General features: G+C 48.7%; 1 protein-coding gene across 3 annotated transcripts in view; it reads left to right on the top strand.

Annotated features, from left to right (window-relative positions):
* Positions 1-12351, top strand: part of eml3 (EMAP like 3) — a 46359-nt gene that overhangs the window by 2614 nt on the left and 31394 nt on the right. For 2 of the 3 annotated variants that reach the window (XM_056300775.1, XM_056300773.1), the window contains exon 1: positions 2141-2267. The exons of the other annotated variant lie outside the window; for it this stretch is intronic. In XM_056300775.1, the coding sequence (XP_056156750.1) occupies positions 2207-2267 (61 nt within the window). In that variant the 5' untranslated portion in view covers positions 2141-2206. Of the gene's footprint in view, positions 1-2140; positions 2268-12351 lie in introns of those variants that run through there. 3 annotated transcript variants of the gene reach the window in all.

Raw genomic sequence — 12351 nt, 5'->3', positions numbered from 1 at the left:
TTAGACCCGACTCTCTTCATCCTGACAACACAAGTTGATTCAGGCTTGCGTAAGGAAGGACGCGGTCTTACAGCTGTGTGCAAATTAAGTCTTTTTTTTTCCTGGATTTTCCCCCCTTTTTCTCCCCAATTGTACCTGGCTACCTCCCCCCGCCGATCCAGGGAGGGCTGCAGACTACCACATGCCTCCTCCCATACACGTGGAGTCACCAGCTGCTTCTTTTCACCTGACAGAGGAGTTTCACCGGGGGGACGTAGCGTGTGGGAGGATCACGCTATTCCCCCCAGTTCCCCCTCCCCCCCAAACAGGTGCCCCGACTGACCAGAGGAGGCGCTACTGCAGCGACCAGGACACATACCCGCATCCGGCTTCCCACACGAAGACACGGCAAATTGTGTCTGTAGGGACGCCCGACCAAGCCGGAAGTAACACGGGGATTCAAACTGGTGAGCCCCATGTTGGTAGGCAACGGACTAGACCGCCACGCCACCCGGACGCCCAAATTAAGTCGTTTGTTGTTTTTCCTGAACATGACGTCGCACCGTGTAAAAATCCCCCCCGGCTCTCGGCGAATAGTAAACGTGGAAACCTTAGTGGAAAAAACGCGGCCCGTCTTGTGCTCGAGCTTTAGTCCCAAAAGGGTGGATGGGTTGAGGTTGCAAAATTGGATGCTTTAGAAGCCGTAGGGGGCGGCACGGCTGAGAAGGTACAGCGGGTCGTCCAGTACTCCAAAGGTTCCTGGTTCCTATCCCCGGCTCCTCCAGAGAGCGTATCCAAGATCCTATTGATCCTATTGATCCTATTGATCCTATTGATCCTATTGTATAGGAGCGGTGGGCAGCCGCAGCGCGCGGGGACCATCTCCAGTTCTTCTTTCCATTGCCTTGCTCAGGGGTACAGACAGGAAGGAGGAGCATTAACCCTAACGTGCATTTATTTTTGACGGTGGGAGGAAACCAGAACATCCGGAGGAAACCCACGCAGACGCGGGGAGAACATGCAAACTCCACACAGAAAGGACCCGGGGCAGCCTGGGCTTTGAACCCAGGACCTTGTTGCTGCTAACCGCTGGGCCACCGCTAAGCGCAGTCCATTTATCATAGCGCTCTTCAGTTCGGCTGGCCTTCCTCTACGGAGGCCATGTGCCACTTTAAAGTTTGCATTGGCAGTAAACAAAATACCTCATGCTTTTGTTATCTACGCGCAGCAGCGCGGCCTTGCGCAACATCTGCCTCGCCAGACGTGTCAGTCAGCTCCACGATGACGGAGTTGACCCACTGCCAGGGCTGCGTTAGCTTGCTTGAGAACAGACCTAAACTCTCCCTGGGCTCTTTGGGAAGGTTATTTTTAGGACTGTTGATCCTCGAAGTCCAGCGTTTAGCTGACGCGCCGCGTTGGCCAACTTTTAATCTCCGTCTAATGGAGGCTGAGAGTAAAGGTTGCCGTTCTTGCTAATGAGAGGGTTTAGTCGATCTTATAAGGACTTCGGCCGGTAGCGCAGTATGGACGTTGGCTGTTGTAGCGGCTTGTTACTATGAGGGTGTCTTTGTTCCTCGTTCCCGTCAAACGTGTTGCATTGTGCTGATCGGGGTTTGACATTTAGAAGAGTTCGGTCTCTATCTGCTCCGCACCGCTGATTATCGCCTCACCCACTGGATGAAATGTGAATTATTCCATGACACATTGCAACACATTAGCTTTTTCAGCCATATTCTCGTGCAGTGTGTGTGTGTGTGGGGGGGGGAGGAGGAGGAGGAGGAAGTGATTTTCTTTGACGCCGCTCTCTGTTTCAGTTTAGCGTTGACGACTCACGTTGGGGCCTTACTCACCTTTGCAGAGGCGTACAGTACGCAACAGGATGTTGTGTGGTATGCAGTGTGTCTGGAAGAAAATGGAGGTGGTGGTGGTGGTGGTGGTGGGGAGGGGAGGGGGGTTTACAGGAACCCATTAAGGTCATGTTTTGGGACAAGCTGTGTTGGTGCTTGCGAGCATGTTGTTGCTGTCCTGCAGGAAGGGGCTCGAGCGAGGGAGGAGGAGGAGGAGGAGGAGGAGGAGGAGGCAGACACGGGGCGGGTGGGGGCCGTAGGACGGAGAGGCTGCATGCATGTTTGCCATCTGTCGCTGCAGACGGGTTGTGCAGTCTGACTGCTGCGTTGCTCCCGGTCGTCATCGAGATGCTCTGCGCATTACATGGCGCGGGGAGGAAATGTGCACCTTGGAGCGGGTCAAGTCCACTTTATCGAGGCTGATCTTTAGAACGTATCCAGGTAATTTGATGCAGTCTTTCATATATTGTGACAGGCTCAGAGCAGATTAAGATAAGACCACAGAGCAGGTCTGCAACACATTAAGATAAACGTCATAAAGCGGGAACGGAGGCCAGCCAGCGTGCTCGGTTGCTACTGCTGGTTGAGAATCAAAGGGGACGAAAAGGGAGATTTAGTTTCAGGACTCCTCCCAGCTCGACTAGAAAGGCTCTCCAACTGTGTATATGGAGGCCTAACAAAAGAGCCAGTCTGCTCCGTCCAAGACTCGTAGGCTCTGCAACCATCAGGCAGCCACCCACAAGACCTGGAATGACCCTGGGCCGTCCACGGAGTGAAAATTCAAGGGAGACACTTTTTTATCCAACACATGGGTCAGACACTCGTTCTTCCTCTGCAGTCGTGGGTTTCTTCTCTCGAACGTTAGTATCCTCACTCACGCGTGGCGCTTGAGCCGATTTGGGATTCAGCGGCACAGGACTAGAGCCTGTGATGTCACGAGCTGGTTCCTCTTCCTGGGGTGTGAACGCGTTCTTGTGAAGCAGTAGAAAAACAACAGTTCACCATGGAAAAAGTCGTTTTGTGGCACTGTGACGTCATACACCAACCCCCACCCCCGCCCCCGCCCCCTGCCGCCGCTCCGCACAGCTGGCAGCATATCAGTAAGATGTGCTGCAGCACGTGGAATCCGGCTGCATTTTTCCTGCCGAGTCCGAGTCGGCGATCATGGGAGTGCGAGTACTCGCGGTGAGAGGGGAGGACTGATTCGAAGAGCTGGCCCGTTGCAGAATCACATTCCATCCTGGCCCGTCCAGCTTCCAGTTTCCAACCCCCCCCCCCCTCCACCCCCCCCCACCACCAGTCTTTCCACACCTCCTATCTCTTCTCTCGCTGACCTATTGCCAAATGGCTGTGACTCACCCACAAGCCTCGGCTTGTTAGAAAAAAGAAACGAGAAAACAATACGTTCAAAGAAGCAGAGAGGGAAATTAGATGTGTGTGTGTGTGTGTGTGTGTTTGTGTAGTCTGTGCCTGTGTTTGTATTGAGGCACTCATGCCAGTTTTGGCTTTTATGCCGACCGCTTTTTGTCTGTGCAACCACTCAGTGGATTTGTCCGTGTCTATTTCTGAGCAGGTTCGTATGCGTCCGCTGGTTTGTGGGCTCGTTCTGTCACCGCTGCCGAACGGCATTTGATAGGTGAATTTGGTTCCCGGGGGGGGGGGGATGGACCACTCCTCTTAAACATCCCAGTTTCCTTGCAGCCCCAGACGGTGTTCGGTCCATCCATTCTGTGCTGCGCGTTTGTATGCATGTAAATACCAGGCGTCCTCTAAAACGGCGTCTTAAAGAACACCCCCCTCTTAACTGTTTCCCCGTGGAGGCCCGAGACTGAAGCGCTGTGCAAAACCACCTCGAGGCTTGCAAACGTGGCTTTTTAAGTCTCTGCCGCCATCAATCCTACACGTTTTCAGGGCAAATGTGTCATCCAGCCTTCACGATGGGGAAACGTGACTGCCAGTTTGATGCCGCCACACCCACTACTGCTCTATCCAGATCCATGTTTAAGTTAGCATGAAATCCCTTTACTTGGGAGACTGGTTTCATAGATACCCTCAAAAAAAAACAAAATGCTGGATTTACTTAAAAATGTGCCAACTTGTTCCAGGATCTTGTGTTAGGTAACTTCAAGTAACTTGAGTCATTAACATGTGCTCAAGGAATTAGAAACAACTTAACGGAGTTGTGTGGCACCAGTTGACAAAACATTTTTAAGTAAACCCAACATTTAATTGAGATGAAGTGTGTGTGCAAGTCTTATTAACTTGGTTTGTTGTAGTAGGCAGCAGTCGTACTGCTCAGGTTGGGCAGACTCCTCATCATCGGCGGTCACTCAGGGTCGAGTATGACTGTCCTCCTTCTAGGTCCTTGTGGGTATACTTGCAGGAGGACACCTTTGCATAACAGCTTTTTATGTGGAGAGGCTGATGTGCCTTCAGCCACCACGCGGTCCTTGGCAGGGGGTGTCCGGAGTCCAACGGCATGGAGAACCAAGACGATTGGGGACCACCCTCTGTTGCAGCCTTCATTCACCTTCACTGCCGTTGTGACTTGGAGACATCTTTCGCCAGTTCCACCGTTGAGGTCTTTGTTGGATCATGCTTCGGCTGGAACCCCACCCTTGACCTATCCGCCTTGGGTGATCCTAACCGAAAGCCAAGCTCCGGACGGCACAGCTCTTGGGATCATTGGTACATGCAAACTTCTCCACCACGGCAAGGTGGAGATCCAGGAGAAGTGGGTAACTAACTGTATGCAAATAGGTGAAAAGTTAGCATTTTGCAGTAGCTTTACCATCCCAGCATTGATTTTATAGCTAAAAAGCTCATAAAGCTGAAGAGGTCACTTATACCCTTCTCACACTGGCCTAAAAACCCGCTAACAGCCACCTTTGGTCAATGTAATGTTGACCACCAATTTTTGGCCAGTGTGAGAGGGGTATTATTTGAGTGATGAAACGTTTCTCTCAATAAACGTTTTGTCCAGATGAACTGATTCAACTTTCTGTGATTTCCTTACCTGGATTCTTGAGCATCAAGACGTAACTTTGACTTGATTTCAGACAGTTGGCAATAGCACAGAGATTGCTCCGTTTCTTATTTGTCCATTTCTTCTCACAAAAATCATTTGGTCATGGACGCAAACAGAAGTTAATATTACACAAGTGCACAGTCTGCCAGATTCTGTTCATTTTATGGCCAGATTGACTCACTTGTGTGTGAGGCTGACTCATGTTCCTTCTAAAAGTCGGAAATTATGTTAATGCATGTGTTAGGCCAGCATCACATTTCTACACACAGAAGGTTGAATCAGTTCATCTGGACACGTTTATTGACAGATATGTTTCATCATCATCCAAGTGACCTCTTCAGTCTCATCTGACTGCAGGTATCTCACCCTTATAAACAATACAGCAGCATAACGACCGACACCAACGATAAGCTTCATATGCAAATATGGGTGTGACCATTAACTAGAGTTACAATGGCCATGTGTACTATTCACAGAGGATTGAGGAATGTTTGCAATCACATCATTGTAAGATGGTGACAGATGTATTCTTAGTCCCCCTTGGTTCAGGGATGGTCGTTCCCTCTTCACAGAGATTGCCTCTTTGACTCCCCGTTCAAACTAGCGTTCCTCCCTATGAAGGACGTGAACATCCTCATTCTTGAAAGAGTGGCCACTGGCCTGTAGATGGTGTAGACTGCGGAGTCCTGGCCTGTAGATGGTGTAGACTGCGGAGTCCTGGCCTGTAGATGGTGTAGACTGCGGAGTCCTGGCCTGTAGATGGTGTAGACTGCGGAGTCCTGGCCTGTAGATGGTGTAGACTGCGGAGTCCTGGCCTGTAGATGGTGTAGACTGCGGAGTCCTGGCCTGTAGATGGTGTAGACTGCGGAGTCCTGGCCTATAGATGGTGTAGACTGCGGAGTCCTGGCCTGTAGATGGTGTAGACTGCGGAGTCCTGGCCTGTAGATGGTGTAGACTGCGGAGTCCTGGCCTGTAGATGGTGTAGACTGTGGAGTCCTGGCCTGATGTGTTAGCTCTCCAGTGTTGTGTCATCCTCTTGGCCAGCGTCTGTTTAGTTTCCCCGATGTACAAGTCACGGCATCCCTCCTGGCACTTAACAGGGTACACTATATTGCTCTGTTTGTGCCAATCCTCTGTGAATAGTACACATGGCCATTGTAACTACGACCAGGATTTCACTCCCACCGAAAACGACCGTGGGCGGTCCACGGTTTTTAAACTCTATACTCTGTCAAGGTAAACACCCAGTTGAGATATTAACGCATTATGTCTGTTATGAAACTAACTGACACCAAAATTAACATTTCAACAACTTTAATACTATTTTCAAACGATTTAAAATGGCCGCTGTCCAACGCCTGTAATTACTGCAGCGCCTCGGTGGTGGTCATGGTGCGTCTGTACCCAGACATGTTGGACATAATCACACGTCAATTTTAGACAACTTCTCTGCACTGGAGGACGCTAGTGTGTTTCTAGGACACAGCAACGAGCTTCACGAAGGAAATGACGCGACCAACACGTCATAAATAGTCACATGACGCGCACCATCACGCGCAAATTACGAGCGGTCATGATGACCAGTCATCATGGTAGATCTTATCGTACCTTTTTTTTTTTTTTTTTTGTGCAATTGATCTAAAACTCGTTTTAATGCGGTAGCTGCAGCTCTGTAACTGTTTTTCTTCCACAAAGTTGTTGTGCAGCCAGGTGAGACTGAAGAGGTGTCTCACGTGTCTGTCAGTCAACCTTGCGTCCAGATGAGCTGATTCACCTTCTGTGAGTTCATGCATCAAGACACCTCCACACACTGTGTTTGCCCGAGGTAGGAAGTGGTTGGAATTCTCTGCTGACCGTGTGTGAGTGACTATGCCTGGGTGTGTGTGCCATATGGAAGTCACATGAGAAGACTGTCAGCTTGCGCCTTAGACACATCAGAAACTCGTGCAACCTCTGAAGATGTTGTTCCCTGAACTAAAGTTAAGTCCTCAGATTTAGTGTGAGGGGACAGTTGGACAGCACGCCCCACATTCCTGCTGGAGGTGCTTCCATGTGAGAAGTTGGCAGTTCTTGCAAAGGATTTCAGTGCATATGTAGGGGAGAGTCTATGCAGGCTGTCAGTTCCTGGTTTCTGATGTAGACTTCTTGTTATTCTGTGTAGCCATACAAGCCTTTTGTCCCTTGTCCGTTCCATTATAATAATAATAATAATAATAATAAATTAATCTTATATAGTGCTTTTCTGATACTCAAAGTGGCTTTACAATAAACGGGGTGAAACAAGACGACAGATGAACACAACACAGACATACAGGGGTATGTCTGTGTTGCCACACACGATGCCAGCAGTACTCTCCCACTTGGACAGATACAAAAGGGCAAGAAAAACAAACATCATAAATCACTGATGAGGTCTGAAGAGGTGAGTCCCGACCAATGACCTGAATGTGGGCACCCCGCAGCAGTGTCCGATGCGCTTGGGGAGGGAGTTGAGAGGGGGCAGGTCGAGCGCTCGGTCCCCAGCCAACCCCAGACCAGAGGTGGATGAGAAGACGGGGGGGGGGGGGCACGAGAAGGCAGTGGAGAAAAGGTGTGTCTTGAGATGGGATGGGAAGAGTGGGAGGGATTCTGAGTCTCTAATGATTTGAGGGAGTGAGTTCCAGAGCCTGGGAGCTGCCCCGGAGAAGGCTCGGTCATCAAAGCCGCGGAGGTTGGACCTGGGGGTAGAGAGAAGGGAGGCTGAGGTGAATCTGAGGGACCGAGAGGGTTGGTAGGGGCAGAGGAGGTCGGTGAGGTATGGGGGAGCCAGTTTGTGAAGGGTTTTATAAGTAAGAAGGTTTTCGTTTCCAGCCTGTTCGTTCTCCTTAGACACTCATGTGTGACCTTGCACTCAAGGTGGCCAGATACTTGTAGACCGTTCGCCACATGACCACCATCACGACTCCCCTGTGCAGCTGGAAACCACAGCTGAGATCTTTCCGTGGTATCTTGTGTTTGTAGATGTTGCTAATTATCTGGCTCCCTCCCTGCCTCGTTCTCTACGCAGTAAACTTCAACACCCAGCCATGGTGTACCACAAGTACACTCAAAGGGGACTTGGTTCGACCCTCTCATCAAGTTTCCAGGTCTTCGCTATCTTCCATCAGGTTGTGCAAGAGCATCTGTGGCGGTCAGGATATGCGCTCTCGTCAGTGTGGCGTCATGTGCTTATCTTTCATTCCACTGAATTTGAGATGGTCCATTTCCCCTGAATTAAACTGCAAGGGGTAGGCCCATGCATAGTGAATCTTAAGCACATGCATTCATCCAAGAAGATAAGACACTCCGCACCCCAATAGAGGTATTCTGTGTACACAACGGGCTGCGGCAACAAAACCACCATCAACGAAGAAGATTATAGTTTCTGGAGAAGGGCTTTTGTGCGTATGGACGACTGCAAAGCGAGCATCAGTGTGCTTATCCATCGCGGTCTGTGACTCAGGCTGGAGTGATTTCCCTTCTGTTGTGGAGGGAAGCTTTGTTTATTTACTCAAGATGGAGGGTCTTTGAGGCACCTCATTTCCACGTCAGAAAGGAGGCATTGGGCCCACAACAGCAATTAGAAGGAGGGAGCGTTGAGCATGTGTTTCTGCTTTCCCACGTTCCCCAACGGCAGCCTCGCAAAAGAGGGAAAGGAATGCTGTAATTGTTTATCATGCGAGCGCGTGCAGCTTTAGGACACCTATAACAAACCAGGCCCAGACCTTCCGTTTCTCTCGGAGGTCCTGTCGGCCTGGGCTGCACAGTCCATGTGGACGCTCTCGGGCCTGTCCGGATAAGGCGGTGCAACAATTCTGCAGACACAGCATGGCAGATGACACCCTCCTCTGCGTATGCATGTACACTAAGGGACCCCATCACATTTTACACACAACACACACATACAGAATGTAGCTTGTTGTCTGAACTGATCCTAAAGTGTGACCGTACACTCTGGAGCGTGGCATAGATCGTGTAACTTCATATCCTGTGTGTTGGCAAAGGGTTTATACAGTTCTACATCTGTTTATTTTTTCTCCCTGTTTAAGGTTTTTTTTTTAGGAAGTTGTTTCTTATCCGATGCGAGGGTCTGAGGACAGGATGTTGTGTTGCTGTAAAGCCCCCTGAGGCAAATTTGGTATTTGGGATATTGGGCTATACAAATAGAATTGACTTGACTATATCTTGCTTGCACATGTGTTTGTGAGTCCTCACACGTGCATGAACAATCTGAAATGCAGCCCATGTGACACGTGACCAGTCTCTGGACTTATTACGGTTTTTTTTTTTTTTTACACCACACACATCCTGCTCAAACTCACCAATTTTTTTTTTTTGTTGTTTCTACAGAGATAGCATGTGACCTGATGGGAAGTTCCCAACAAGCTGCTTCTATTACATGACAATACACTTCCTCTCCTTACACTGGCCAGCGGCCAGAGGTTGCTATGGTGATGACAAATTTACCAGACTGAGGAATGTTGGACCAGAAATTAAGGATTACATGTCTGATGAGCATTCTGCAGAGACACCATCCTTATCTGGTCATAAAGGGATTGTGAACACACAATATGTTGTGTGTAATACTCCGACAGATGTTGTGCTTGATGAGAGATCTGCAGTGAAAGTACACCAAGGGAGTGGCCGCCACTGAGAGACAAGTCCAATCGGGATAAAAATCACTGTGTTTGTAATAATCCATACATACATTATATATATATATATATATATATATATATATATATATATATATATATATATATATATATATATATATATATGTGTACCTGCTTAGTTCAATTTAGGGTTCCACGTTGTGAGGGTCTGTCCCGGTAGGGACCGGGCGGAGGCTGGGGAGACAGCCTGGACAGCTCGGGAGGGACCGGGCGGAGGCTGGGGAGACAGCCTGGACAGCTCGGTAGGGACCGGGCGGAGGCTGGGGAGACAGCCTGGACAGCTCGGTAGGGACCGGGCGGAGGCTGGGGAGACAGCCTGGACAGGTCGGGAGGGACCGGGCGGAGGCTGGGGAGACAGCCTGGACAGGTCGGGAGGGACCGGGCGGAGGCTGGGGAGACAGCCTGGACAGGTCGGGAGGGACCGGGCGGAGGCTGGGGAGACAGCCTGGACAGGTCGGTAGACCATCACAGGCCTGTTTGTTGGGTGTAAAGAATAATCCATGTGATTTATGCTGTTAAAGTAAATCTAATCATGGGGAGGGGTGATGGCCTTTGGGCCGGCCTGCGGTAGCACATTTCTTACTGATGAGCGATACTAACAGAAAAGGCTACGTTGTCAATTTAGGGCCAAAGAGTCTGAAAGCAAAAGACCTGTAAACGAGAAGCTAAAACTGTGAGCAATACAAAAACAAAACAAGACTGTAAAGGAGGAGCGGAAACCACGAATGAGAAACGAGCGAAGTAAAGGTGCTGTCATGTCATCGTTTGTCTTGCTTTTTTGTGTAAAGTAGTTATTTTTGCCCTGAGAGCCTAGATGTACTCTTACCCCCTCGGTTCAGGGACGCTCGTTCCCTCGTCACATAGTCGATGGCCTCTTTGACTCCCTGTTCAAACCAGCGTTCCTCCCTATCAAGGATGTGCACCTCCTCATCCTCACCTGTCACCATCTTACAGTGCTGTGATTGCAACTATTCCCCAACCCTCTGTGAGTAGTACACATGGCCACTGTCACACTATTTAATGGTCACAGTAATTTGCATATGAAAACGATTGTTGTTTTCAGTCGTTATGCCGCTGTATTGTTTATAAGGGTGAGGGTACCTGCAGTCACTGTATTGTTTATAAGGGTGGGGGTACCTGCAGTCAGGTGAGACTGAAGAGGTCACTTAGATGATGATGAAACTTGTCTCTCAAACGTTGTGTCCAGATGGACTGATTCACCTTTCTGGGGATTTCCTTACCTGGATTATTGAGCATGCATAAAGAGATGCCGTGAATTATGTCCCCGATATGTCTTAACGTTCCACCGGGTCTTTAATGGGTGCCTGCACAGGCCCAAAGCTCCAGCACTAGTCTGGCCCGTGGTCGACGAAGTCGGCAATTTTTCCGCCCGAGCCTGACCCGAAACCAACACAATATCACTTTAAACTCTCTCTGATGCACATTAACGCATCCGGGCTGCATTCCAAGCCAGGCCACAGTGGTAAGGACTCAGCCTTATGTGGTACCCCTCTACCAGGTGAGCCACCGGGGCGCCCCCAGGTAGATTATTTTTGAATTGTTTGCAGGGGAATGCTGCGTGACGGGGCGCGGAGCATCTATTCTGTGCTGGGTGCTACACGTTCGGCGTTTTCTCTGGTCACTCGGAGTTGAAAAATGCTCAACTTAGGGTGAAACACTGGGCTTGCCACTGTCACTTTTTACTCAGTCATCCAATCACAGTGGAGGAGGGGCGGGACAAATATCACAAAGACCAAACGTCACGTCCTATTATGTACCAGTGCTGAACAATGCCAAAATGGGGCCAAAACCATGTCTAGTTGTTGCAACTAGACATGGTACAACGATAACCTTTACGTTGGCTGGTAATCACAAGGTGTGCCGCATCCACTTCTGGTAAATTCCCACTTTCAGTTCCTATTTAAAGTGCTTCAGCCTTTGGTTTTGGAGAAAAATTCATATCCATGGTTAAAATATCCTACAAGGACATACATCGTTGTGTTATGTTATATCCTAATACTTCTAAAAGATTCCTAATACATCGAGCTGTATGCCAAGGATGTCCAATTTCTCCCTTTCTCTTTGTTATTGTGACAGAATTATTATTTCGATTCTTATTAAACTGTCCCAAAATTCAAGCCATATTGATGTTTCATCGAGAAATAAGGGTCACCCAACTGGCTGATGGTACTGCATTATTTCTTAGAACATTTCTCACAAGCATCAGGTCTGAGACTCAATATCTCCAAATGTGAAATTATTAGCCTACATCCGGGGTCTCAAACTCAAATTACCCGCGGGCCACTTGACGTGGTCTTATGGTGGAGGGCCAGTGCAATAGGGATGAAGAAAAAACTGTGTATATATATATATATATATATATATATATATATATATATATATACACACACACACACACACAGAAACTATGGTTGGAGGGATATATATATATATATGTATATATATATATCCCTCCAACTATAGTTTTGGGTATAGATGCCAAATGTAGTTTTTATAATACTGATTATGAAACGCTGATCCATTTATTTTATGGTTGCTCTTGTTCCATCAGACTTTGGACAAATCAGCAGGGTTGTGTTTTCAACAAATTGTGATTGGCTGTGAAAATGTTATTACGGGTTGTGTTCACAACAATAGCTTATTTGCCAACCTTGTGATAAAATACCATGTACACAAATCCACATTCCCAGCTCTGGGCTGTTCTAAGGCTCTCTTATTTGGTGCCGAGTCCTTGACCGAGTCTCTCTTCAAGCCTGTCAGTCATAAAAAAGTGTGTCTGTCA

This window comes from Lampris incognitus, chromosome 20 (assembly GCF_029633865.1).
Source record: "Lampris incognitus isolate fLamInc1 chromosome 20, fLamInc1.hap2, whole genome shotgun sequence".
Taxonomy (NCBI): domain Eukaryota; kingdom Metazoa; phylum Chordata; class Actinopteri; order Lampriformes; family Lampridae; genus Lampris; species Lampris incognitus.
This window is presented reverse-complemented; position numbering and strand designations above follow the sequence as displayed.